This window comes from Salmo salar, chromosome 17, assembly GCF_965601325.2.
Source record: "Salmo salar chromosome 17, fSalSal1, whole genome shotgun sequence".
NCBI classification, from domain to species: domain Eukaryota; kingdom Metazoa; phylum Chordata; class Actinopteri; order Salmoniformes; family Salmonidae; genus Salmo; species Salmo salar.
Window position 1 is genome coordinate 29,560,732 of NC_138307.1, and position 26,735 is coordinate 29,587,466.

A 26,735-nucleotide genomic window follows, 5' to 3' on the forward strand; every position below is an offset into this window, starting at 1 on the left:
CAGAAGGATTACCACGCTTTACATTGTTTTTCTTGGGGGAGGGAACTTCATTTAATAAGTATTGCTTTTATTATAAGGCTTACATTGCAAACAATTTGTTGGGCTTAGATTCCATACAGATTGAGTCTGCCTTAATGTCAGCATTGCACATTCTTCTCTCACATCCTCTATGTAGTTATTTAGATGGGATTGTTAGTTTAACCTCAACACACTCTCTGCAGATACAGCTGCAACCTTGTAGAGTAAATACAGAGAAATGTTCAAGTACTGTATTGTTCTCAACCTTTATATAATGTAGTCATTCATGATGTCATCTCTTTCCAAAGAAACAAAAAGGTATTGGTCGACAATAGAGGTGGATGCAGTTGAAGATTTTATCCGAATGGGAAAAACGCCTGGAAAACAAGACAGAAATGCATTGCTGCTTCTCCCCACACGCTAGTAAACAGGGACTGGAGAGCAGTAAAGTTCTATGTACACAACAGAATAGTTGCAGATCAGAGAAAATAAGTGTATGAGATGCTTCTGGGTATCTTGGTGTACCTCTGAGGATTTAATGGGACTTATTTGACTTAAGCTCATAGGCAATTGATGAATGTCCTCCATCTCACTCTGTTCGGGGGAAGTCTTCCCAGGTGGGTTGTTCACTTTTGGAGTGACTAAGGTCTCAAGAATACAAAGCCTGCTGACTTTGAATGTTACAGAAAAAAAAAATACATTCTAAACTATTAAACTGTTACTTGGATATATTGAATCCATTAGTGAAATGGTTGTTCCAGTTGAAATACTTTACAGAAGAACTACACTTCAGCCGTTGAGTTGCATCATTGTGGCTTCAACATGAATATTTTCAGTCATAAAATAGAATGAATGCGTCAAATATCAAGAATTTAAACTTGTTAATTATTTTACGCTTCCATTAGGTAAAACGTAGGCAGTTGGATAGCTTTTATAGATTTCATAAGAGGTATTCTCTCGATGGCCGAGTGGCTGCTGCCAACATACAGATTCAATCTCTAGCCACTTTAATAATTTGATGTAATAAACGTATCACTAGTCACTTAAACAATGCCACTTTATATCATGTTTACATACCCTGCATTACTCATCTCATATGTATATACTGTACTCTATACCATCTACTGCATCTTGCCTATGCCGTTTGGCCATCGCTCATCCTTATATTTATATGTACATATTCTTATTCATTCCTTTACACTTGTGAGTGTATAAGGTAGTTGTCGTGAAATTGTTAGATTACTTGTTAGATATTACTGCACGGTCGGAACTAGAAGCACAAGCATTTCGCTACACTTGCATTAACATCTGCTAACCATGTGTATGTGACCAATACAATTTGATTTGCAATGTACGGTCTCAAGTAGTTGGTAAAATTACAAGTTAACTTTTTTCAAGGTGTCAGCAACTTTAGGTGATTTCCTCATAATAGATTTGTTTTCTAACTCATGAGTGTAATTTCTGTGATTCTAAGATATCTGGAAAGCATGGTCCTCAAAATGTATGTATTTGTGAGGAGTCCTAAATTGGTTACAAATACAAGACTGTGTGTGTGTAAACTTTACTTAACTAGGCAAATCAGTTAATTAAGAACAAAATTCTTATTTACAAGGACGGCCTACCCCGGACGACACTGGGCCAATTGTGCGCCGCCCTATGGGACTCTCAATCATGTCTGGATGTGATACAGCCTGGATTCAAACCAGGGACTGTAGTGACGCCTCTTGCAGACCACTGCGTCCGTGTTAACTATTTAACTGTACTAGAATGCTTAAAAGGCCGCTAAAATGTTAAATATCGGTTATTGGTATCGTTCTTTTGGCAAGGAAAATATTGGATAGCGTATTGGCCAAAAATGTCATATCGGTGCATCCCTAGTACAACATATTTGAAACACCTTCCTAATAGTGAGTTGCACCCCCCTTTGTCCTAGGAACAGCCTCAATTCGTCAGGACATGGACTGTCCAAGGTGTTGAGTGCGTTCTAAAGAGATGCTGGCCCATGTTGACTCCAATGCTTCCTACAATTGTGTCAAGTTGGCTGCGAATGGATCTACTCCAAATAGCTCATTCCATCTCCTCCCACAGATGGACAAAGAAGTAATGTTCTTGGAACCATTCCTGGACAAACCTTGTGGCATTAGGCATAATCCTGCTAAAAGAATCCATTTGCAGATGGATACACTGCTGCCATGAAGGGAGGCACCTGATTGGCAATGATGTTTAGATATTCTGTGGCATTCAAACGTTACTCAACTTTTAAAAAGGGGCCCAATATGTGCCATGAAAACACACCCCACACCTTCACCTTGACACACGGCATGGATGCATACAGTGGTGTAAAGTACTGAAGTAAAAATTATTTAAGTAGTTTTTTGGGGGTATCTGTACTTTACTATTTATATTTTTGACAACTTTTACATTTATTTCACAAAATTCCTAGAGTAAATAATACTTTTAACTCCATACATTTTCCCTGACACTCAAAAGAACTCAAATGTTTTTATGATTAGCAGGACAGAAAATGGTCCAATTCACACACTTATCAAGATAACATCCCTGGTCATCCCTACTGCCTCTGGTCTGGTGGACTGACTAAACACAAATGCTTTGCTTGTAAATGGTGTTGGAGTGTGCCCCTGGTTACCGTAATGTAAAAAATAAAACACACAATTGTGCCATCTGGTTTGCTTAAAAACGTCTTAAGGATCGTACACTTTTACATTTTCACCTAAAACAACATACCCAAATCTAACTGCTTGTAGCTCAGCACCTGAAGCAAGGATATGCATACTCTTGATACCATTTGAAGTGTGTGGAAATGTGAAATTAATGTTGGAAAATAACACATTAGATCTGGTAAAAGATAATATAAACAATAAAACCTGTGTTTTTCTTTTTCATCTTTGAAATGCAAGAGAAAGCCCATACTTTCAGATAGGAGTCTAGGTGTGGTTTAGATTTTGGCCACCAGATGGCAGCAGTGTGCAAAGGTTCTGACTGATCCAGTGAAGAATTACATTACTGCACTGTATCAAGTCTGCCAGGAGTTTCCCCAAATGTGCTGAATTGGTCAATTGATACATTTAAGTACAAAACTATAGAGAACATACAAAAATGCTCTAGAAATAAAACATTTAAGTTTACACACTGCCAGGAATGTCATACATGATGGACCATTAGTTTATACACAAACTTTCACACATCTAGATGGCTGGGCAGGGTGGGTGTGGTGCCAGAGACAGCAGGGGTTAAAAATGTAGAACCCAGTTCCTACATTTGAACATAAAAATAGATTTTAGCAAATGAAACTACGCTACATTTTATCTCTGGGACCCTCAGGATGACAAATCAGAGCAAGATTACTGAATGTAAGTACATTATTGACCTTCAGAGGTGAATGTATTAAACCAGTTGCCATGATAAATGTTGTTGTGCACTCTCCTCAAACAATAGCATGGTATTCTTTCAATGTAACAGCTAATGTTAAATTGGACACTGTAGAAGATTAACAAGAATTTAAGCTTTCTGCCCATATAAAAACATGTCTATGTCCTGGAAAGTTGGCTGTTGTATACAACATAATTTTAGTCACATTGGCGCACGTTAGCAACAACCGTCCAGGTTAAGGGACATCCATCACGTAGAGGTTAATTTAAGGAATTTTTAATTATTCACTTTTACTTTTGATACTAAGGTATATTTACAACCAAATACTTTTAGACTTTTACTCGAGTTACTCTTGCCAAATTAAGAGCAGAAGTAAGGCTTCTCTCTTGTGTCTGTTCTCTGATGACCTTTAAGCTCAGCTGTTGTTTTAAAAACATTTTCCACAGTCAGATCAGTGGTAAGGCTTCTCTCCTTTAAATTTACCTTGGTGTCTTTTTAAGTGGCACGATTGAGAGAAACTCTTTCCACAGTCAGAGCAGGAGTAAGGCTTCTCGCCTGTGTGTGTTCTCTGATGGACTTTTAGCTCAGTTGATGTTGTGAAACATTTTACACAGTCAGAGCAGGAGTAAGGCTTCTCTCCTGTGTGTGTTCTCTGATGGACTTTTAGCTCAGTTGATGTTGTGAAGCATTTCACACAGTCAGAGCAGGAGTAAGGCTTCACTCCTGTATGTATACGTTCATGTCTTTTTAAGTGGCCCAGTTGAGAGAAAATCTTCCCACAGTCAGAGCAGGAGTAAGGCTTCACTCCTGTATGTATAAGTTCATGTACTTTTAAAAAACCCTGTCGAGAGAAACTCTTCCCACAGTCAGAGCAGGAGTAAGGCTTCTCTCCAGTGTGCACTCTCTGATGAAGTTTTAGCTCAGATGATGATGTGTAGCATTTTACACAGTCAGAGCAGGAGTAAGGCTTCACTCCTGTATGTATATATTCGTGTCTTTTTAAGGTGCCCAGTCGAGAGAAAATCTTCCCACAGTCAGAGCAGGAGTAAGGCTTCACTCCTGTATGTATAAGTTCATGTACTTTTAAAAAACCCTGTCGAGAGAAACTCTTCCCACAGTCAGAGCAGGAGTAAGGCTTCTCTCCAGTGTGCACTCTCTGATGAAGTTTTAGCTCAGATGATGATGTGTAGCATTTTACACAGTCAGAGCAGGAGTAAGGCTTCACTCCTGTATGTATATATTCGTGTCTTTTTAAGGTGCCCAGTCGAGAGAAAATCTTTCCACAGTCAGGGCAGGAGTAAGGCTTTTCTCCAGGGTGCAGTCTCTGGTGAACTGTCAGAGCCCTTGATGTTGTGAATCTCTTCCCACAGTCAGTACAGGAATACGGATTCTCTCCTGAGTGTATTTTTAGGTGTATTTTTAGCTTTGATAGAATTGGGAAAATCTCCTCACAATGTGGGCAGCGGTGAGACCTCTTAGCTCCATGACCTTCCTGCTGTTTGCTCTCTGGATGTAGAGAATGTCTCAACATGGTCTCCTGTGTGAACAACATCAGAAGAACCAGTCAGTTGGTGTGATATACATGTTACAGGTCGACCGATTAATCAGAATGGCCTATTTAATTAGGGCCGATTTCAAGTTCACAACAAATCGGAAATCGGTATTTTTGGACGCCGACTTGGCCGATTTTTTTTTACAAATCATTTTTTTTTTACCTTTATTTAACTAGGCAAGTCAGTTAAGAACACATTCTTATTTTCTATGATGGCCTAGGAACGGTGGGTTAACTGCCTTGTTCAGTGGCAGAACGACAGATTTTTACCTTGTCAGCTCAGGGATTCAATCTTGCAACCTTACGGTTAACTAGTCCAACGCTCTAACCACCTGCTTTACATTGCACTCCACGAGGAGCCTGCCTGTTACGCGAATGCAGTAAGAAGCCAAGGTAAGTTGCTAGCTAGCATTAACCTGTTGGGGCTAGGGGGCAGTATTTGCACGGCTGGATAAAAAAATGTACCCGATTTAATCTGGTTACTAATCCTACCCAGTAACTAGAATATGCATATACTTATTATATATGGATAGAAAACACCCTAAAGTTTCTAAAACTGTTTGAATGGTGTCTGTGAGTATAACAGAACTCATTTGGCAGGCAAAACCCTGAGACATTTTCTGACAGGAAGTGGATACCTGATGTGTTGTATTACCTTTAAACCTATGCCATTGAAAAACACAGGGGCTGAGGAATATTTTGGCACTTCCTATTGCTTCCACTAGATGTCACCAGCCTTTACAAAGTGTTTTGAGTCTTCTGGAGGGAGATCTGACCGAACAAGAGCCATGGAACGATGATGGCCCATTAGACACCTGGCGCACGAGTTCATGTTGGGTACCCTCGTTCCAATACGTTATAAAAGAGAATGCATTCGTCCACCTTGAATATTATTCATGTTCTGGTTAAAAAAGGCCCTAATGATTTATGCTATACAACGTTTGACATGTTTGAACGAACGTAAATATATTTTTTCCCCTCGTTCATGAAGTGAAGTCCGGCGGGCTTAGATCATGTGCTAACAAGACGGAGATTTTTGGACATAAATGATGAGCTTTTTTGAACAAAACTACATTCGTTATGGACCTGTGATACCTGGAAGTGACATCTGATGAAGAGAATCAAAGGTAATGGATTATTTACATAGTATTTTCGATTTTAGATCTCCCCAACATGACGGCTAGTCTGTATCGCAACGCGTATTTTTCTGGGCGCAGTGCTCAGATTATTGCAAAGTGTGATTTCCCAGTAAGGTTATTTTTAAATCTGGCAAGTTGATTGCGTTCAAGAGATGTAAATCTATAATTCTTTAAATGACAATATAATATTTTACCAATGTTTTCTAATTTTAATTATTTAATTTGTGGTGCTGACTTGAATGCCGGTTATTGGAGGGAAACGATTTCCTGAACATCAACGCCACAGTAAAACGCTGTTTTTGGATATAAATATGAACTTGATAGAACTAAAAATGCATGCATTGTCTAACACAATGTCCTAGGAGTGTCATCTGTTGGAGATTGTAAAAGGTTAGTGCATCATTTTAGCTGATTTATGGTTTTGGTGACGCCTGTCTTTGAATTGGCACAACATTACACACAACTCTTGTAAATGTACTGTCCTAACATACTCTAAATTTATGCTTTCGCCGTAAAACCTTTTTGAAATCGTAAAACGTGGTTAGATTAAGGAGATGTTTATCTTTCAAAGGGTGTAAAATAGTTGTATGTTTGAAAAATTTGAATTTTGGCATTTATTTGGATTCAAATTTGCCGCTCTTGAAATGCACCTGCTGTTGATGGAGTGCACCACGGGTGGGACGCTTGCGTACCACCTAGCCCATAGAGGTTAAACTTATCTTATAAAAAACAAATCAATCAATCATAATCACTAGTTAACTACACATGGTTGATGATATTACTAGTTTATCTAGCCTGTCCTGCGTTGCATATAATCGCTTAGGTACACGTTGCTCTAACCATAAAAATCAATGCCTTTCTTAAAATCAATACACAAGTATATATTTTTTAAACCTGCATATTTAGTTAATATTGCCTGCTAACATGAATTTATTTTAACTAGGGAAAATGTGTCACTTCTCTTGCAAACAGAGTCAGGGTATATGCAGCAGTTTGGGCCGCCTGGCTCGTTGCGAACTGTGAAGACTATTTCTTCCTAACAAAGACAGCCGACTTCGCCAAACGGGGGATGATTGAACAAAAGCGCATATGCGGAAAAAAGCACAATCGTTGCATGACTGTACCTAACCATAAACATCAATGCCTTTCTTAAAATCAATACACAGAAGTATATATTTTTAAACCTGCATATTTAGCTAAAAGAAATCCAGGTTAGCAGGCAATATTAACCAGGTGAAATTGTGTCATTTTGCGTTCATTGCACGCAGTCAGGGTATATGCAACAGTTTGGGCCGCCTGGCTCGTTGCGAACTAATTTTCCAGAATTTTACGTAATTATGACATAACATTGAAGGTTGTGCAATGTAACAGGAATAACGTTTTGTTTTCGAGATGATAGTTTCCGGATTTGACCATATTAATGACCTAAGGCTCGTATTTCTGTGTGTTATTATGTTATAATTAAGTCTATGATTTGATAGAGCAGTCTGAGCGATGGTAGGCAGCAGCAGGCTCGTAAGCATTCATTCAAAATAGCACTTTCGTGCTTTTTGCCAGCAGCCCTTCGCAATGCATTGCGCTGTTTATGACTTCAAGCCTGTCAACTCCCAAGATTAGGCTGGTGTAACCAATTTGAAATGGCTAGCTAGTTAGCCGGGTGCGCGCTAATAGCGTTTCAAACGTCACTCGCTCTGAGACTTGGAGTAGTTGTTTCCCCTTGCTCTACATGGGTAACGCTGCTTCGAGGGTGGCTTTTGTCGATGTGTTCCTGGTTCAAGCCCAGGTAGGAGCGAGGAGAGGGATGGAAGCTATACTGTTACACTGGCAATACTAAAGTGCCTATAAGAACAATCAATAGTCAAAGGTATATGAAATACAAATCGCATAGAGAGAAATAGTCCTATAATTCCTATAATAACTACAACCTAAAACTTCTTACCTAAGGAATATTGAAGACTCATGTTCAAAGGAGCCACCAGCTTTCATATGTTCTCGTGTTCTGAGCAAGGAACTTAAACGTTAGCTTTTTTACATGGCACATATTGTACTTTTACTTTCTTCTCCAACACTTTGTTTTTGCATTATTTAAACCAAATTGAACATATTTCATTATTTATTTGAGGCTAAATTGATTTTATTGATGTATTATATTAAGTTAAAATAAGTGTTCATTCAGTATTGTTGTAATTGTCATTATCAAAATAACTAAATAAAAAAAGTTGTAAAAAAATTGGCCGATTAATTGGTATAGGCTTTTTTTGGGGTCCTCCAATAATCGGTATCGGCGTTAAAAAAATCATAATCGGTCGACCTCTAATACATGTCAATCAAATGTATATTATGAAGCCCTTTTTACATCAGCAAATGTCAAAGTGCATTACAGAAACCCAGCCTAAAATCCCCAAAGAGCAAGCAATGCTGATGTAGAAGCACAGTGGCTAGTAAAAACTCCCTAGAAAGCAGGATCCTTGGAAGAAATGCAGAGAGGAACCAGGCTCAAAGAGGTGACCAGTCCTCTTCTGGCTGTACCGGGTGACATATGTATTCATATCAGTAGGCTGGACAATACAAAAGGGGAATTAAACTACATAACAACATAAAAGTGGGTAAGAGTCCTCCACTCACTATCACAAGGGTTAGTAACTACACAAGCTTATTTCATAGAACTTTAAAACACTGGCAGTTTGTCTACTTCACTTCTTTAGTCTACTCTCTGAGCACTCCAGATAGCCCAGTGAATAAAACAAATACTGGCAATACTGGTGTCAAACCATTCAAGTCTCAGTAGAATGAAATAACATCTACCTTCTCATTGTAACAGTTCATCATGAAACAGTTCTACTGCAACTTTTCATGCACAGTGGGAAGTTGGAATGAACAACAAACTTAGTTAGATAGAACCTGCTCTTACCATGAGTAAGATATTTCCCAATCTTCTCCTCCACTTCTTCATCTTTAATGTAGACATTCAGCTCCAGTGTTTGACTGCAGTCTTCCAGCTTCACTGATGCCATCTCTGGATCCTGCAGTGCAAACTGGACTCCAATGTCACAATCAAGACCCAGTGACTGTAGGTTTGGACTCAGTGTGGAAGGAGAGAGGCAGGCTGGGTTTGTCCTCAATGTTGATGTTACCGGCTTCAGACTTAATTCTAGTCGTCCTATAGTAACAACGAGTAACAGAAAAAAAGTTTGTCTTGACAGATCAGGCACTTTCTTTACTCTCAAAAATATATATTATTATTTCTTCTTGTTCAATTATCTAATTCAGTACTAGACTTGGACTGAAATAGGTGCCGGTACTGTTTATATTTAGGTGCAGGAGCTCCACAATACTGTTGAACTAATATTCTATAAGAGGAACATGAGCTCAAACACTAGAAATTTGAGGTGGCAGTAATCAGCTCCTGTCCATCTCATTTCAAAAGATGAGGTAGGTAACAAAACATTAATTCATTCAAATTGGACAAAGTACACGCTTTAAAATTTGTCTACACAACAAAAATTAACTTAACCTATAGTAGATTTCCCAAATGCATAAATGACTCAAAAACCATTTAGTACAAGGTTGCAGTATGTTTTAAGGCAGCACTATGTACTATTTTCCTGAATAACCTCGACTTCACTGTATTTCACATCAAAAAACAATCACATTTCCCATTCACACCATAATTTACAGATAAATATAGAACTGAATGTGTCTGAATATTACTACATATGATAATCATTGCGTTCTGCTTCAAAACTGTAGTGCGACCGTGAAATTGGCTCTGCACCTGCACTGAAGCCTGTTGACGCAGATAGAATGGACGCCACCATTTTACCAGCTTGTGAATTTCACACAAAACCAATAACATGCAAAACAAACTCAGAAATCTCAAATCGATTTTTTATTAAATGACCTTGAAGAAATTATGTACATCCATTCAGACAAACATAGTTTCTAGCTGCGTGACTTAAAATAGTTTCACATTCACTTGATCTGACAAAAAAATAACAAACCATTACCAAACGTGATAAGACATTAACGGATTTGTTACCTAGCATGGTATGACATGTTGTTTTGATATTAGAAAGTTTATACCTGCTATTACATAACTGTAGTAGTAAATAGAAACTGCACTGATCTGGCGCTTTCTTTATTCTGAAGAATGGTGCGTGCCTGCCTGGAACTTCCTGTTCCCCCACTACCACAGTACAGCCACAGATAGAACAATGAGACAGATATTTCACCAGAAGTATAAATGTGAAGCATCCGCTGAACGTTTCCACTCACTGCCAAATATGGTAGTGAGAGGAAGCCCACTGGCCAGCAGTGGGAGAAGATGGAGCGAGATGGATTTTGGCCGACATTCTGCAAATGTTCTAATCGATGAAACATCTGATCTTAATACAGTTTTCTGTTACCAAAACTAAAATCTGTTGTGAACAGAGTGGACTAAGATTTGTAGACTTTACCCTGTGCAAAAGTTTGAAATAATCACGTTATTTAGAAGGAACGCTGATGCGAATTGAGTTATTGCACACGAGTTCTTCACAGAGGCGTTCCCTAAAAGAAATATGCAGGTCGTGTGCTAAAATGCGCCAATAGGAGCTCGTGCTTGGCATTGCCCGCTATGACTCATCTGTTCCCAATGGAAACGACCGGCTGTGGTCCATCTTGGTTTAGTTATAAACAATCTATGGTGCAACTGTCCATGCATTCAGGGATCCTTGGGATGGCCCTACCCTATAATATGAAAAGGTCGGTGCTTAATTTGAGCCGGATCCAACCGCACCTCTCAGTTTTGTAGTCTTTCGTTCCAGGAACCCGTTTGCCAGGATCAGGTAGCCTACCTCGTGGCATGAAAAATTATTTCCACTGTTTGCAATGTAAAAATCCTAATAAAAGCAATCAGAGTAATTACATTTGGATTCCTCTGTAATTGTCATGCCTCCTAACAAACGTAATGTGAAAACGTGCCTGATATTCTAAGAATGTATTAATGTTGGGCCGTCCCAGGTTTATGGTTTGTGCAACATTGTAGCCTATTTAGACCAAGGCGTGGCCATTGCTGTGGTGAGAGAAGCACGCCTGTATCTCTCACAGAACTAGAATGAGATTCACTTTCTATGATCTCTCTCTCTCTGTGCTGTTATAGACATGAGCCAGCAACTCATCTCTCCAGCATTGCACTTCATCATTTATTTCCTAATAGAATAATAGCTGCGGGAAGTGTGTTGAGGTTCTGCAGCACTCTGCAGTCTGTTCAGAAAGAAATGAAATAATTCCCAAAACTACACCAGGAGTATTTAGCTACAGAGGATCAATAGCTAATTTAAATAAAATAGCCTAGCTGTGGATTGTGTGTAGTCAAATCACAAGGCATGTCTACAGTCAGGAACGTGTGGCAAATCTGTCAGTGAACAGCATGCAGCCAAAACAGGCCTTTAGCAATATTTCTAATACAGTCACTGGAAAACACAGGTTGTAAAGCAAATGCATCCTGCTGAAAATAAAATACTAATCTGTCTGTATGTTAAGAAGTTATCAACTTCCATCTAGGCCTATTGAGCAAATCTAGGCCTATTGCTTTACTTTGTAAAACAAGAGAGAGATGAGCTTTTGGCCGGTGAGTGAGCTGCACATCATTGGGTGAGTCAGTGAAACTGGAAATCTTGTTTAGGACTATAACTTCCTCCTCATATTGTACAATGTGTTTCTCCTCACACCTGGACTAGGCTATTGATGGATTAGAGACAAGGTTGTTTTTATTGAACTAAGTGTCAAAGTAGTCTGTCATTTTGGTTATCTGTGAGGTATTAAAAAGAATTCTGCAAAAGTCTCCAGTGAACTAAAATGATGTAGAACTGCATGAAATCCATTTACAAACGCCCACATTTTTCCCAGACTCTAGGCTACAATAAAATGTACTCCATGTGTGCAACTTCTGCAAGCGGCTCCACACCACTGCTCTATGCCAGTACGCTAAAGCCATGATAATGCAACCAATGCTTTATTATAAAGGTATTTTATTTATTTAATATGTGCTCTGGTACCTCAGACCCCCCTTCTCAGGCTCACTTTTGGTTCCAGCACCTCCCAATGTACAAATTAAGCACTGGAGAAGTGGGTAGCTGCTGCTGCCTCCACTGGAACACATCTCCATTGCCTGGAGTTCATCAGGTTGTTGATTGTGGCCTGTGGAATGTTGTCCCACTCCTCTTCAATGGCTGTGCGAAATCCCCAGATATTGGTGGGAACTGGAACAAGCTGTTGTACACGTCGATCCAGACCATCCAAAACATGCTCAAAGAGTGACATGTCTGGTGAGTATGCAGGCCATTGAAGAATTGGGACATGTTCAGCATTTTCAATTGTGTACAGATCCTTGCGACGTGGGGCTGTGCATTGTCATGCTGAAACATGAGGTGATGGCGGCGGATGAATGGCAGGACAATGGGCCTCAGAATCTGGTCATGGGATCTCTGTGCATTCAAATTGCCATCGATAAATGCAATTGTTGTCTGTAGCTTATGCCTGCCCATACCACAACCCTAATGCCACCATGGGGCACTCTGTTCACAACATTGACATCAGCAAACCGCACGCCCACATAATGCCATATATGGTGGTCTGCAGTTGAGACTGGTTGTGCATACTGCCAAATTCTCTAAAACAACATTGGAGGTGGCACAAGGTAGATAAATTCACATAAAATTATCTGGCAACAGCTCTGGTGGAAATTCCTGCAGTCAGCTTGCCAATTGCATGCTCCCCTCAAAATTGGAGACATCTGTGGCATTGTGTTGTGTGACAAGACAGCACATTTTAGAATAGCATTTTTATATTTGTATTAATTAGGGATCTCCATTAGCTGCTGCCAAGCACCTACTCAGCTACTCTTGTCCCCAGCACAAGGTTCACCTGTGTAATGATGATCCTGATATTTAATCAGCATCTTGATATGCCACACCTGTCAGGTGGATGGATTATCTTGGCAAAGAAGAAATGCTCACTAACAGGGATGTAAACAAATGTGCACAAAACTAGAAATGAATTTGTGTCTGGAACTTTTATTTCACCTCATGAAACATTGGACCAACACTTTACATGTTTGTTCAGTGTATACAGTATTATTATTTTTTAATCATACAAACTATCAATAACATTTAAATTAAACTAAATCAGCCTGCTTTTCTGTTCTAATCAGCTCCCTACACAGGCTGAGAATGATCCTGTAAGAGCGGAACATTATCTGGTGACAGTAGTCCTTGTAGTCTTGGAGGCCCAAAAACTTCTCAGCTGCAGATATGATGTCCAGCTTCTTGGACTTCTTGTGCAGTACAATTAATAACTGTGGTTATAAATACTAAAATATCCACCTTCTTCACAATAAGTGAATCCAGATCACTTGATTGATGTACAACATTTGCAACTGGTTGTGGTGCATCCACCACCATTTCTTCTTCAGAACTGTGGCCTCTTGCTCCTAAAACTCTCTTCACCAACTCCACATAGGAGATTTGCTGTACAGTCCTGATCCTTGACACTTCAACCTCTTTCACCCTAAACAGGGCAGTCTGGGAATTCAGGAACATGACCCCCACCACAGTTGCAACATTTTACATTCACATACTCTACAATAACATATGCCTTCCGTCTGCAAACACTTGACATGTGGCCAAACCTTTTACATTTCTTGCAATGCATCGGGGCTTTACACCAACTCTCTTATGGGGTATCTTATATATCCCAGCTTTACATAGGGTGGTAGATACTCTTCATCCAACATCAATAATAGAGATCAACTTTGCTCCTTTTTCACATTCTCTATATGAGTCAAGCGACGTGCATTTGTGTCCTTCTTTTGGGATTTGCTTGGCGGATCGCATCCAACTTTTAGGTGCATACACCACCTGCTGTACTGGTGTGAGGCCATTCACATTCAATTCATTGATATGCTAATTAATACAACATTTCCCTGCCAACTATAAGCACTCTAAAAAATGTGGGGGAAAATGTTCTTGGTTCGTGCAGGTGATTGTGACCTCCTCAGACCAATTGGCAGTACGCCCAGAACATTGTTCTGGGAACCAAAAGGGATATCTCAGTTTCAAGGTCTCAGCTTGGAGAGAAGCAGCCTCGTGATGTATTGGTCAGTCACATGCAGGAACCAAACGTTAATGATGAATTAGCTAAATCATGTAAATATAACTTGTCTGTGTAAGCAGTATATAGGAGAACTTAAAGGATTGCACCGGCAGAGCTCCTGATCGACATGTACTCTGGTGCTTTAGGTTTGTTGGAACCTCTCCAGCTTGCTGATAATAAAGAATGATTCATTTAAGTTTGACTGAGTCCCTTTGTGGTGATTTTCCATGACAAAAACCCACCAGCCCATTCCACCCTATCTTGTCCTACGCTAGACCACTACAACTCAACACCGCCTGCAGCTGTTCTGCAATTAATCCTCGTAATCCCATGTACTTCTCTGTCCCTGCCACCACAACCTCTATTTTCTGTGACTTTCTATCCATTTCTGCAGTAACCATGGCTATAAATGATAAAAAGCCCACCTTAATTAATTAAGCACATATTCTTCCCATCACTCTCTCTTGGTCTCTGCCTACTCACAGGAATCCTCTCAGGATCCCTCACCCATCTTCCTCTACCACTCTCTTCACTGCTTTGCCATACTACACTTTCTGTACTACTGTAACCCTGGCAACCTATCTGCCTTTCTCTCACCTACACCTCAGATCTCCAGCCCCATTGGCACCCCCACAACTTACACACAAAATGTTCTCCACGATACCACACATTCCTTCATCTCATGCCCTCCTGCACACTTCTCACATCTAGGGCATATCATGCCTACACACACCTGCAAAGGGCCCATAAATGTTACATTTAAAACACTGCAGTATTTATGGAACAAAAGCACTCACGGGATAACTGACACTTCCTACCTTGACCTCATCTGGCAGAGACGCTGCATTAAAACTCAGCATGACAGAATGCCTTCTCTGTTTCCCAACACTCTACGTCTCACCAAATGGAAAGAAATTACAAGTCACAATTCTTGTCCCTAATCGCGTAATCCGGAGCGTCCGCTCCTTCTGGACAGAGGAGAAACAACAGACCACCAGAAGTCCACTCCGAGCTACCTTCACCAACCTCTTCTCTACCTAACACCACATATTGATCAGCCAAAATGCAAGAATCCATTCTCTCTACAAAATCTCACTCCCACTGGGCCAGAATCATCCTTGGGATAAGGCCCGAAATCGGAGTTCCTCACCGAAGGTACTTCATCCTCACTCTCACCAGGTTCCATCTCTGAGCTACTGGAGGACGTATCCCTCTTTTTACCTCCCTGACCACACTGCTTCCCTCTACACTCAGCTCCTTCCTCACCACACTGCTTCCCTCTACACTCAGCTCCTTCTCGAGGGTCATCATTGCACCGGCCATCACAGTAAATTCATCTTCAATCTTGTCACGTTCACTTTCCTACTGTAGCTCTTCTAAAAGTTGTGTGTGATCCTCCATTTCATATTCACTCAAAACTGCACTTCTCCTTCATCAGATCTTCCAGAAGACTTGTGCAATCCCTCACTGCAATCCCCCATTCCACTTTTTCCCCCCCACCATCTTACCACGTGTCTCAGCTCATCTACACCACACTAGTTTCGGGTAGCTGCATACCAAGAGTACCACAGTATAAAGCATAATACACATAAAACCTAGCAGTCAAACAGGGAAATGGTTCCAATAATTTTTTCACCATTCATTTTTCCCCATTGGGGATTTTAGAAACAGTTAAATAAGGGCTGTGTTTCGTGTAGGCTTACCCTGGAGTGACGTTTTGACAACCATGTAAATCTCTCTACGACAAGATGACTTATTAATATATTCGCCTGTATTTACCAACAACAAAAATGAAATGTTAATTAGCTGCTAATGTGGCTATCATAAAGAACTACAACTACAAGACTGCCGAATCGAGGCAAAGGTAAGGATCTCTGGGTTAACTAATGTTAGCTAAATTTAGTAATGAATAAATAGGCTACATTTATTTAAAAGGACAATTCTGTGAACTGTGTTGTGCAAGTTTTAAATTGACACAATAACGGTTAGCAAAGGTGTCCCCAAGAGATGATGTGCAGGAGCTTGCAGTGATGTTGTTTTGCATGATGTCTACTTCGATGCTAATTAGCGTTTTATAATCAGAGGAAATAGAGCCGAATATATTGATAAGTCACATAGTTCTAGATACATATTCATGGTTATCAAAAAAACACGCCGGGGTAAGCCTACACGAAACACAGCCCTTATTTTAATTGTTTCTAAAATTAATGAAAAATGATTGGAACCATTTCCCTGTTTGGCCGCTAGGTTTTATAAATTTCAAAAAGGGAAATATAACATTTACATAAGTATTCAGACCCTTTACTCTGTACTTTGTTGAAGCAGTCATCTTGGGTATGACGCTACAAGCTTGGCATACCTGTATTTGGGGAGTTTCTCGCATTCTTCTCTGCAGAAGAGTGTCGCCGCATAGCTATTTTCAAGTCCCTCCAGAGATATTCAAATCGGGTTCAAGCGGGCTGTCACATGCCTTTTACTGAGTGGCTTCCGTCTGGCCACTGTACCAGAAAGGCCTGATTGGTGGAGTGCTGCAGAGACGGTTGTCCTTCTGGAAGGTTTTCCCCATCTCCAGAGCTCTGCTCTGTGGAGCTCTGTCAGTGACCATCGGCTTCGTGGTCACCTCCCTGACCAAGGCTTTTCGATCATATCCTTGGACTAAAATGATTGCACATGATGTTCACCTTGCACGTGAGTGTCAAAGTAATGTAGCACATATTCAACGATATCTCTTTTTCTCACGTAGGCTGTTCATTTCTGATCTTTGATCATATTTTTGGTTTATAAACGTATCATGGTATACTACGTTAATGCTATATGTGAGGGCCATTTTGTTACTTGGTAGCTACTAGCTAAAGACCCTGTGTTGTGGATCATCTACAACTATTTTGGACTGTCCATACTGTAACGTTAGTCTCAGGCTTCACTAACTAGTGTTACTGTTTTAGGTGGAGCTATTCTTTACTCTTTTCAAATGAATACTATGTGATATTTTACATAACATCTTGCTAGATATGCCTTTTGTTTTGTTCGTGAGGAGTAATGGCCGAGAGAAGGTAGGAGGCACCGTTTTGTTTAGAGTCGCTTAGGTTAGACTGCTCGCTTTAATGGATCAGTCGTCCACCAGGCTACACTCTATGATTAGGGAGAGGAAGCGTTGGATTTCTCGGTTAGGGAGACAGTGGAATGAGGTTCAGTGTTTTACTGTTAGGATAGATTTGTTTGTTCCAACAGATGTTTACATATTTTTCCTCACTACAAAATATTCCTGCGGTCCTTGTGGTTACTAAACATATTTTAGGTATGTCTTTATGCTATAGCTTAATCCATGTTTACATCTTTGGTTAAATTACTTTAAATTGTTTTTTAAATGTAACCTTTAACTAGGCAAGTCAGTTAAGAACACGTTTATTTACAATGATGGTCTACCGGGGAACAGTGGGTTAACTGCCTTGTTCAATGGCAGAACGAGATTTTTACTTTGACTTTAATGCAAAACTGAAATATACTTTGGAATGTCTGTGGAGTTTAACCTATCCAAGCTTAAAACAGGTTATTATTAGGCTTAAACAACTTCTTTCATCTATTGTGTTCCTACAAGAAACTCACTTGAAGGATGAGCTACTTAAATTATGCAGGAGATGGCAAGGGAAAGAAATAGCATCCTCATTCTCATGGTGTTATGGTTTTAATTCACAAATCTGTTCCGTTTCAAGTGGATACTATTTTAACTGATACATGTGGTAGATACATTCTGATACAGGAAACTCTTTGAATGAGCATATTCATCTGGTTAATGTTTATGGTCCTAATGATGATAATCCCATTTCTATTGATAACCTCCCTTCCAAATGGCAGGAGGATCAATTAAAATCCCCTCTAGATCGCTCCTCTGGTTAGACACTTCCCACTCGCAGAGTAGAAAGAAATTACAGCATTTCCTTAAGGACTTTAATCTATGTGAACCTTGGAGGACTCAGAACCCAAGTAAAAGGGAGTATTCATGTTACTCGTCATATTTAAATCATATTCTCATATAGACTACTTTTTAGATTCTTGCTCATTGCTTCCCAATGTAGCAGGAAGTGGATATGATAGTATTGTTCAGAGTGACCGTTCCCTTGTGTCGTCATTCTATAAGGATACAAAACTAGTAAAAGGATCCTCTAGATGGTGTTTGCATCCCAGATAGTTACAGGACCAGGACTTTGTACATTACTTTGGAGTGCATATAGAGGTTTATTTTACATTGAACACTGACCAACCGTCAGCGAGTACCAGATGGGAGGCTTTCAAAGCATATATTAGGGGGGAAATTATACGTTTTACCAGTTTCATATCAATTAAAGCTGAAAATGAAAATCAGAGAAATGGAGAGGGAAAATTATTTGGATAACTCAGTAGAAGTAAACAAGGAATTATTTGCTCTTAAAGCTCGGTATGAAGAACTTTCCAACTCAAAGGCTGCAAACAGCTTAACTAGGCTGAAACAGTCCAATGATCAAGGTGGAAAACCTGGTAAATTGCTGGCCTGGTGCATTAAGAGGTTAAATTCAGACTGAGCCATTAATGCAATTCATAATTAACAGGACCATTATCAATGGATCCTGTAGAAATAAACCAAACATTTGCTTCCTACTACAACACACTTTACAACTCTGAATCTCCTGAGAACTAATCAGGTCTTGATGTTCCCTCTAGTTCAGAAGACACTAAATTGCATCTGGAAAAGAAAGTGGATGGTGTTGAAATATCTGATGCCATTTTCAATATGAAGGGAGGTAAAGAGGCAGGTCCAGACGGGCTCCCAATAGATATTTAGAAGATATTTAAGGACAAACTTCTAGGTCCACTTCTGGATATGTACAGTGTATTCATATTTACATAACAATTCAGACCCTTTGCTATGAGACTCGAAATCGAGCTCCAGTGCAACCTGCTTCTATTTATCATCCTTTTTTCTACAACTTGGAGTCCACCTGTGGTAAATTCAATAGATTGGAAATTATTTGGAAAGGCACACACCGGTCTATATAACATCCCACAGTTGACAGTGCATTTCAGAGCAAAAACCAAGCCGTGAGGTTGAAGGAATTGTCCATAGAGCTCTGAGACAGGATTGTGTCGAGACACAGTACCAAACAATGTCTGCAGCGTTGAAGGTCCAAGAACACAGTGGCCTCCATTATTCTTGAATGGAAGAAGTTTGGAACCACCAAGACTCATCCTAGAGCTGGTCGCCCAGCCAAACTGAGTAATTGGGGGAGAAGGGCCTTGGTCAGGGAGGTGACCAAGAACCCGATTGTCACTCTGACAGAGCTCCAGAGTTCCTCTGTGGAGATGGGAGAAAACTCCAAAAGGACAAGCATCTCCACAGCACTCCACCAATCAAGAAGGAAGCCACTCAGTAAAAAAGGCACGTGACAGCCCGCTTGGAGTTTGACCAAAAGGCACCTAAAGGACTCAGACCATGAAAAACAAGATTCTCTGGTCTGATAAAACCAAGATTGAACTCCTTGGCCTGAAGGCCATGCATCACGCCTGGAGGAAACCTTGCACCATCCCTACGGTGAAGCATGGTGGTGGCAGCATCATGCTGTGAGGATGTTTTTTAGCAGCAGTAACTGGGAGACTAGTCAGGATCGAGGGAAAGATGAACAGAGCAAAGTACAGGGAGATCCTTGATGAAAACCTGCTCCAGAGCACTCAGGACCTCATACTGGGGCTTTGGTTCACCTTCCAACAGGACAACTACCCTAAGCACACAGCCAAGAAAACGCAGGAGTGGCTTCGGGACGAGTCTCAATGTCCTTGAGTGGCCCAGCCAGAGCCTGGACATGAACCCGATCGAACATCTCTGGTGAAACCAGAAAATAGATGTGCAGCGACGCTCCCCATCCAACGTGAAAGAACTTGAGAGGATCTGCAGAGAAGAATGGTATAAACTCGCCAAATACAGGAGTGCCAAGCTTGTAGCGTCATACTCAAGATTCAAGCCTGTAATCGCTGTCAAAAGTGCTTCAACAAAGTACTGAGTAAAGGGTATGAAAACTTATGTAAATGTAATTTAACATTTAAAAAAAAAAAGTTGTTTTATAATTTTGGTAAAATTTCTAAAAACCTGTGTTTGCTTTGTCATTATGGGGTAGTGTGTAGATTGATGAGGGAAAAAAACAATTTAATATATTTTATAATAAGGCTGTAACGTAACAAAATGGTCTGAATAATTTCCCAATGCACTGTATGCTGAATCCTTTCAGCAAGGTTGCTTCCCTTCCTCTCTAAAGAGTGTTTTACTCTCATTCTGAAGCCTGATAAATCCCCAACAAAACGTGAAAGACCGATTTCTCTTCTGAACTCCGCATCAAGAATTAGTGCTAAAGCCTTGGCCAGGAGATTGGATAGAGTGCTCCCATATCTAATACACCAAGACCAAAATGGCTACGTGAAAAACCATCAAGGTTTTCACAATGTGAGGAGAGTACTAAACATAGTGCACATGTCAAGGGTCCCCTGATACTGCCATACTCTAACTTGATGCAGAGAAGGCATTCGATAGAGTTGAGTGGTCTTATTTAAAGTGCTTAAGAGATTTGGGAACTACTTCTGTAAAATGGATTAAGATATAATATACAGACCCCACCACAGATGTTGCCACTAACAACTTCATTTCACAACCGTTTAAGATTTTTTGGTGCACGAGACAAGGATGTCCAGACAGTCCAGGACTCTTTCTGTTAGCTATAGAATCCTTTGCCATTGCAGTAAGGGCCCAACCGTCAATTAGTGGAATTAAAACATCAGAATTTGAACATTGAGTGGCCCTGAATGCTGATAATACCCTCTTATTCCTAACAGATCTAAAGAACTCTTCCCTCACCAATTTAATGAATAACTTGTCTGTTTTTTGGGCTTAAAGTTAATAAAACCAAATCTTCCATCCTTTTCCTCAACAAGCAAGATACTGAATCCAGTTGTACAGCATCTATTTGTGAATACAGAACAAAGTTTCACATATCTTGGTATTAAAATCACAACAAGTCAACAAATTATGAACCAATGGTAACGAGTAACAAGTAACATAATCCATCAACAGATGAACATTACTGCTTGTATCTATTATTGGTATAATAAATATCATTAAGATTATTATTCTGCCCAAATTCCTTCGTCTATTTCAATCAATTCCTCTGGCTGCACCAAAATAAAATAGTATTTCTGTAATTGTCCTAATTGTAACTAATAAATATGTGTAAAAAAATAAATAAGTAATGAATGATGGAGGCCACTGTGTTCTTGGGGACCTTCAACGCTTCAAGGGGCTCCCGAGAGGCGCAGCGGTCTAAGGCACTGCATCTCAGTGCTAGAGGCGTTACTACAGAAACTGGTTCGAATCCACACTGTATCACAACCGGCCATGATTGGGAGTCCCATAGGGCGGCGCACAACGGAACCAGCGTCGTCCGGGTCAGGCAGTCATTGTAAATAAGAATTTGTTCTTAACCGACTTGCCTAGTAAAATAAAAGGTTAAATAAAAAAATGTAATAAAACGCTACAGAAATGTTTTGGTACCCTCCCCCAGATCTGTGCCCCGACATAATCCTTTCATGAAGCTCTACGGACAAATGTGTCTGAATAATTGTACACATGTAGAAAACCAATAATCATCACATTTAACGTCAAAACAGTAGTGCAACCGTAAAATTGTCTCTCTGCGGCACCCACACTGCCTGCACTTAAGTCGGTTGACGCAGACCGAGTGGGCGCTGCCATTTTATCAGCTTGTGAATGTTTCCTTTCATGGAGCTCTACGGACAATTCCTTTGACCTCATGGCTTGGTTTTTGCTCTGACATGCACTGTCAACTGTGGGACCTTATATAGACAGGTGTGTGCCTTTCCAAATCATGTCCAATCAATTGAATTTACCACAGGTTGACAACAATCAAGTTGTAGAAACATATCTAATGGAAACAGGATGCACCTGAGCTTAATGTCGAGTCTCATAGCAAAGGGTCTGAATACTTACGTAAATAAGGCATTTCTGTTTTTTTAAGTATAAAATGTGAAAACATTTCTAAAAACAGATTTGCTTTGTCGTTATGGGGTATTGTGTGTAGATTGATGAGGAACATTTTATATTTAATACATTTTGGAATAAGGCTGTAAGGTAACAAAATGTGGAAAAAGTCAAGGGGTCTAAATACTTTCCGAATGGGAAAGGGGGGTACCTAGGCAGTTGTACAAATGAATGCATTCAACTGAAATATGTCTTCCGCATTTAACCCAACCTCTGAATCAGAGAGGTGCGGGGGGCTGCCATAATCGACATTCACATCTCCAGCGCCCAGGGAACAGTGGGTTACCTGCCTTGCTCAGGGGCAGAACGACCTATTTTTACCTTGTCAGCTCTGGGATTCGATCCAGCAGCCTTTCAGTTACTGGCAAAACGATCTAACCACTAGGCTACGTGTACGTATTCATGTAAGTAGGCTGTGCAATACAAAAGGGGAATAAAAAACTATTAAAGTATCTCATAAGTCATGAAAATTATGAGGTATATCATCAACTCAACATCACAAGGGTTAGTAACCACACACTCATTATACTGCAACTTGTCATGCACAGTGGGAAGTTGGAACAAACAACAAACTAAGTTAGATAGAACCTGCTCTTACCATGACTAACAGATTTCCCAATCTTCTCCTCCTCTTCTTCATCTTTCATGTTGACATTCAACTCCAGTGTTTGACTGCAGTCTTCCAGCTTCACTGATGCCATCTCTGGATCCTGCAGTGCAAACTGGCCTCCACTGTCATTATCAGGACCCAGTGACTGTAGGTTTGGACTCAGTGTGGAAGGAGAGAGGCAGGCTGGGTTTGTCCTCATTATTGATGTTACCGGCCTCATACCTGAGTCGGAAAGTGGTATAAGAGAAACGGACACAAAAATTATTGTCTTAAGTTCTGGCACTTTCTTTATTCTCTAAAAGTATATTTAATTTTTTCTTGTTCAATTATCTAATTTAGTGCTTGACTTGGACTGAAATAGTTGGCGATACTCATTTTGGGTGCCGGTACTGTTTACATTTAGGTGTAGGAGCTTCACAATACTTTTGAGACAATACTTAACCTATAGTAGATAAATGCATAAATGACTCAAAAACAATTTAGTACAAGGTTACAGTTTGTTTCCGGCAGCACTACGTGCTATTTTCCTTAACCTTGTATTTCACTGTATTACTTCAAAAACCAATTGTATTTCCTGTTCACACCATAGTAACATTTATAAATAAAGACAGAACCAACGTGTCTGAGGATTAGTACACATGTAGAAAACCGATAATCATTACATTTAGCTTCAAAACAGTAGAGCAACCGTAAAAATTGTCTCGCTCTGCTGCACCCACACTGCCTGCACTGAAGTCTGTTGATGCAGATCGAGTGGCGCCGCCATTTTACCAGCTTGTGAATTTTTCCTTTCATGGAGCTCTATGAACAATTCCTTCGACTTCATGGCTTGGTTTTTGCTATGACATACACTGTCAAACATGGGACCTTATATAGACAGGTGTGTGCCTTTCCAAATCATGTCCAATCAACTGAATTTACCACAAGTTGACAACAATCAAGTTATAGAAATATCTCAAGGATGATCAATGGAAACAGGATGCACCTGAGCTCAATGTCGAGTCTCCTAGCAAAGAGTCTGAATACTTATGTAAATAAGGTATTTGTTTTTAATATTATATAAATGTGAAAACATTTCTAAAAACCTGTTTTTGCTTTGTCATTATGGGGTATTGTGTGTAGATTGATGAGGAACATTTATTTAATCCATTTTAGAATAAGGCTGTAACGTAACAAAATGTGGAAAAAGTCAAGGGGTACAATATTTTGCGAATGCACTGTATGTATCCATATCAGTAGGCTGTTACCGTATGTATCCATATCAGTAGGCTGTTACTGTATGTATCCATATCAGTAGGCTGTTACCGTATGTATGCATATCAGTAGGCTGTTACCGTATGTATGCATATCAGTAGGCCGTTACCGTATGTATGCATATCAGTAGGCCGTTACCGTATGTATGCATATCAGTAGGCCGTTACCGTATGTATGCATATCAGTAGGCCGTTACCGTATGTATGCATATCAGTAGGCCGTTACCGTATGTATCCATATCAGTAGGCCGTTACCGTATGTATGCATATCAGTAGGCTGTTACCGTATGTATCCATATCAGTAGGCTGTTACCGTATGTATGCATATCAGTAGGCTGTTACCGTATGTATGCATATCAGTAGGCTGTGCAATACAAAAAGAGAATAAAACTCATGAAAGTCATGAAAATTATGACCTATATCATCCTCCACTCACTATCACAAGGGTTAGAAACTACACAGACTCATATCATAGAACTTTAAAACACTGACAAATTGTCTACTTCACTTCTTTAGTCTACTCTCTGATCACTCCAGATAACCCAGTGAATAAAACAAATGCTGGCAATACTGGTGTCAAACCATGCAAGTCTCAGAATGAAATAACATCTACCTTCTCATTGTAACAGTTCATCATGAAACAGTTCTACTGCAACTTTTCCTGTACAGTGGGAAGTTGGAATGAATAACACAAACTTAGTTAGATAGAACCTGCTCTTACCATGAGAAAGAGATTTCCCAATCTTCTCCTCCTCTTCTTCATCTTTAATGTTGACATTCAGCTCCAGTGTTTGACTGCAGTCTTCCAGCTTCACTGATGCCATCTCTGGGTCCTGCAGTGCAAACTGGGCTCCACTGTCACAATCAGGACCGAGTGACTGTAGGTTTGGACTCAGTGTGGAAGGAGAGAGGCAGGCTGGGTTTGTCCTCACTGTTGATGTTACCGGCCTCAATGTAATTCTAGCCGGCCTGTAGTAATAAAGAGAAACGGACACAAAAGTTAGTGTTCTCAGTTCTAGCACTTTCTTTACTCTCAAAAAAATATTGTTTATATTTAGGGGCAGGAGCACCACAATACTTTGAGCTAATATTCTATAACAGGTGCAGGTACTCAGCTCCAGTGAGCTCCTGTCCAAGTCAAACACTGATCTCATTTCAATAGATCTGGTAGCTCAACATTGACAACAAAACATGAATTCATTCACATTAGACAAAGTTTACACTTTAAATCAGCTCTTAATCTATAGTAGATTTCCTTAATTCACATAAATGCATAAATGACTGAAAAACCATTTAGAACAAGGTTGCAGTATGTTTTAGGCAGCACTATGTACTATTTTCCTGAATAACCTTTTCTTCACTGTATTATTTAAATCAAAAACCAAAAGGATTTCCGTTCACACCATAGTAATATTTATAGACAAAGATAGCTTAAAGTGTCTGAATATTAGTACGCATGTAGAATAACTGATAATCACTACGTTCAGCTTCAAAACAGTAGTGTGACCGTGAAATGGTGTCTCTCTGCTGCACCCTCACTGCCTGCACTGAAGTACGTTGACGCAAACCGAGGGGCGCCGCCATTTTAGCAGCTCGTGAATTTCACACAAAACTAATAACTTGTAAACGAATTCAGAAATCTCAAGTCAATACATTCCTTATGAAATTACCTTGAGAAAACGATGTACATCCACTCAGACAAACCCCCAAAGCTCTAACTATGTAACTTGTAAAATACGTTCTTCACTCAGTTTGACACAAAAATAACACATCAAACCTTTACCAAACGTGATAATACATAAACGGATGTGTTACCTAAAATGGTATGACATTATTTCGATATTAGAACGTTTAAACCTATTACATACCTGTAGTAATAAATATAAACGGACACAAAGGTTATCTTCTTGACTGCACCGTTTTGGCGCTTTCCTTACACTGAAGAATGGTGCGCTTCTGTCCGGAACTTCCTGTTCCCCCACTAACACCGTCCGTGCTTTCCGGGATCCTTGGGATGGCCCAACCCCATTACATGAGAAGGGGTCGCTGTCTCCTCCGGGACACATCTCTTTTGCATAGAGTTGATCAAGCTGTTGATTGTGGCCTGTGGAATGTTGTCCCATCCCAGCTAGCACAGAGGATCTGGGCCGATTCAAGCTGAGAGTCAGACTCGGCCGACGTCTTGTGGCCCGAGTCTGGTCCAGCCTTAGGCAGTATTACTTATGGCTGGGATGCGGGGATTGAGCTAGGGCCGATTCCGGTGTGAGTTATCTGGCCCAAATGTATTACTTGGATCTTGGGCCGATTCCGGTGAAAGTTATCTGGCCCAAATGTATTGCTTGGGGCTCGGGCCGATTGGGCTACTCTCTGGCAGATGATTACACGGGCTGCTTTATATAATTAACATTTAATTATTAATTTATTTGTCCATATTTTCTCATTGTTTCTGTGATAAAAAAATACTATTTAACATTTAAATGAAATTATTTAAGAGTCTTATATAGTTTTATATACACCATCCCAGCAGTGCAAAACCTAGGGAAGCAAGTCCAATTTCTTAGAA

At 40.0% G+C, this 26,735-nt stretch overlaps 1 protein-coding gene across 2 annotated transcripts; it reads right to left on the reverse strand.

Annotated features, from left to right (window-relative positions):
* Nucleotides 1-46: 46 nt before the first annotated feature.
* On the reverse strand, nucleotides 47-26,185 carry LOC106575979 (uncharacterized). Of its 2 annotated transcripts, none has more exons than XM_045698526.2 (5): nucleotides 26,041-26,181; nucleotides 24,894-25,141; nucleotides 22,908-23,141; nucleotides 9,011-9,259; nucleotides 47-4,945 (listed from the first exon to the last, which is right to left on the reverse strand). In XM_045698526.2, exons 2-5 carry the CDS (start codon nucleotides 24,994-24,996, stop codon nucleotides 4,884-4,886), a joined length of 648 nt encoding a protein of 215 aa, XP_045554482.2. In that variant the 5' UTR covers nucleotides 24,997-25,141; nucleotides 26,041-26,181; the 3' UTR covers nucleotides 47-4,883. The 2 variants fall into 2 exon arrangements, with proteins under 2 accessions (XP_045554482.2, XP_082820562.1); XM_082964436.1 differs by lacking the exon at nucleotides 47-4,945 and adding an exon at nucleotides 6,502-8,622 and having other exon boundaries at nucleotides 26,041-26,185.
* Nucleotides 26,186-26,735: the final 550 nt, after the last annotated feature.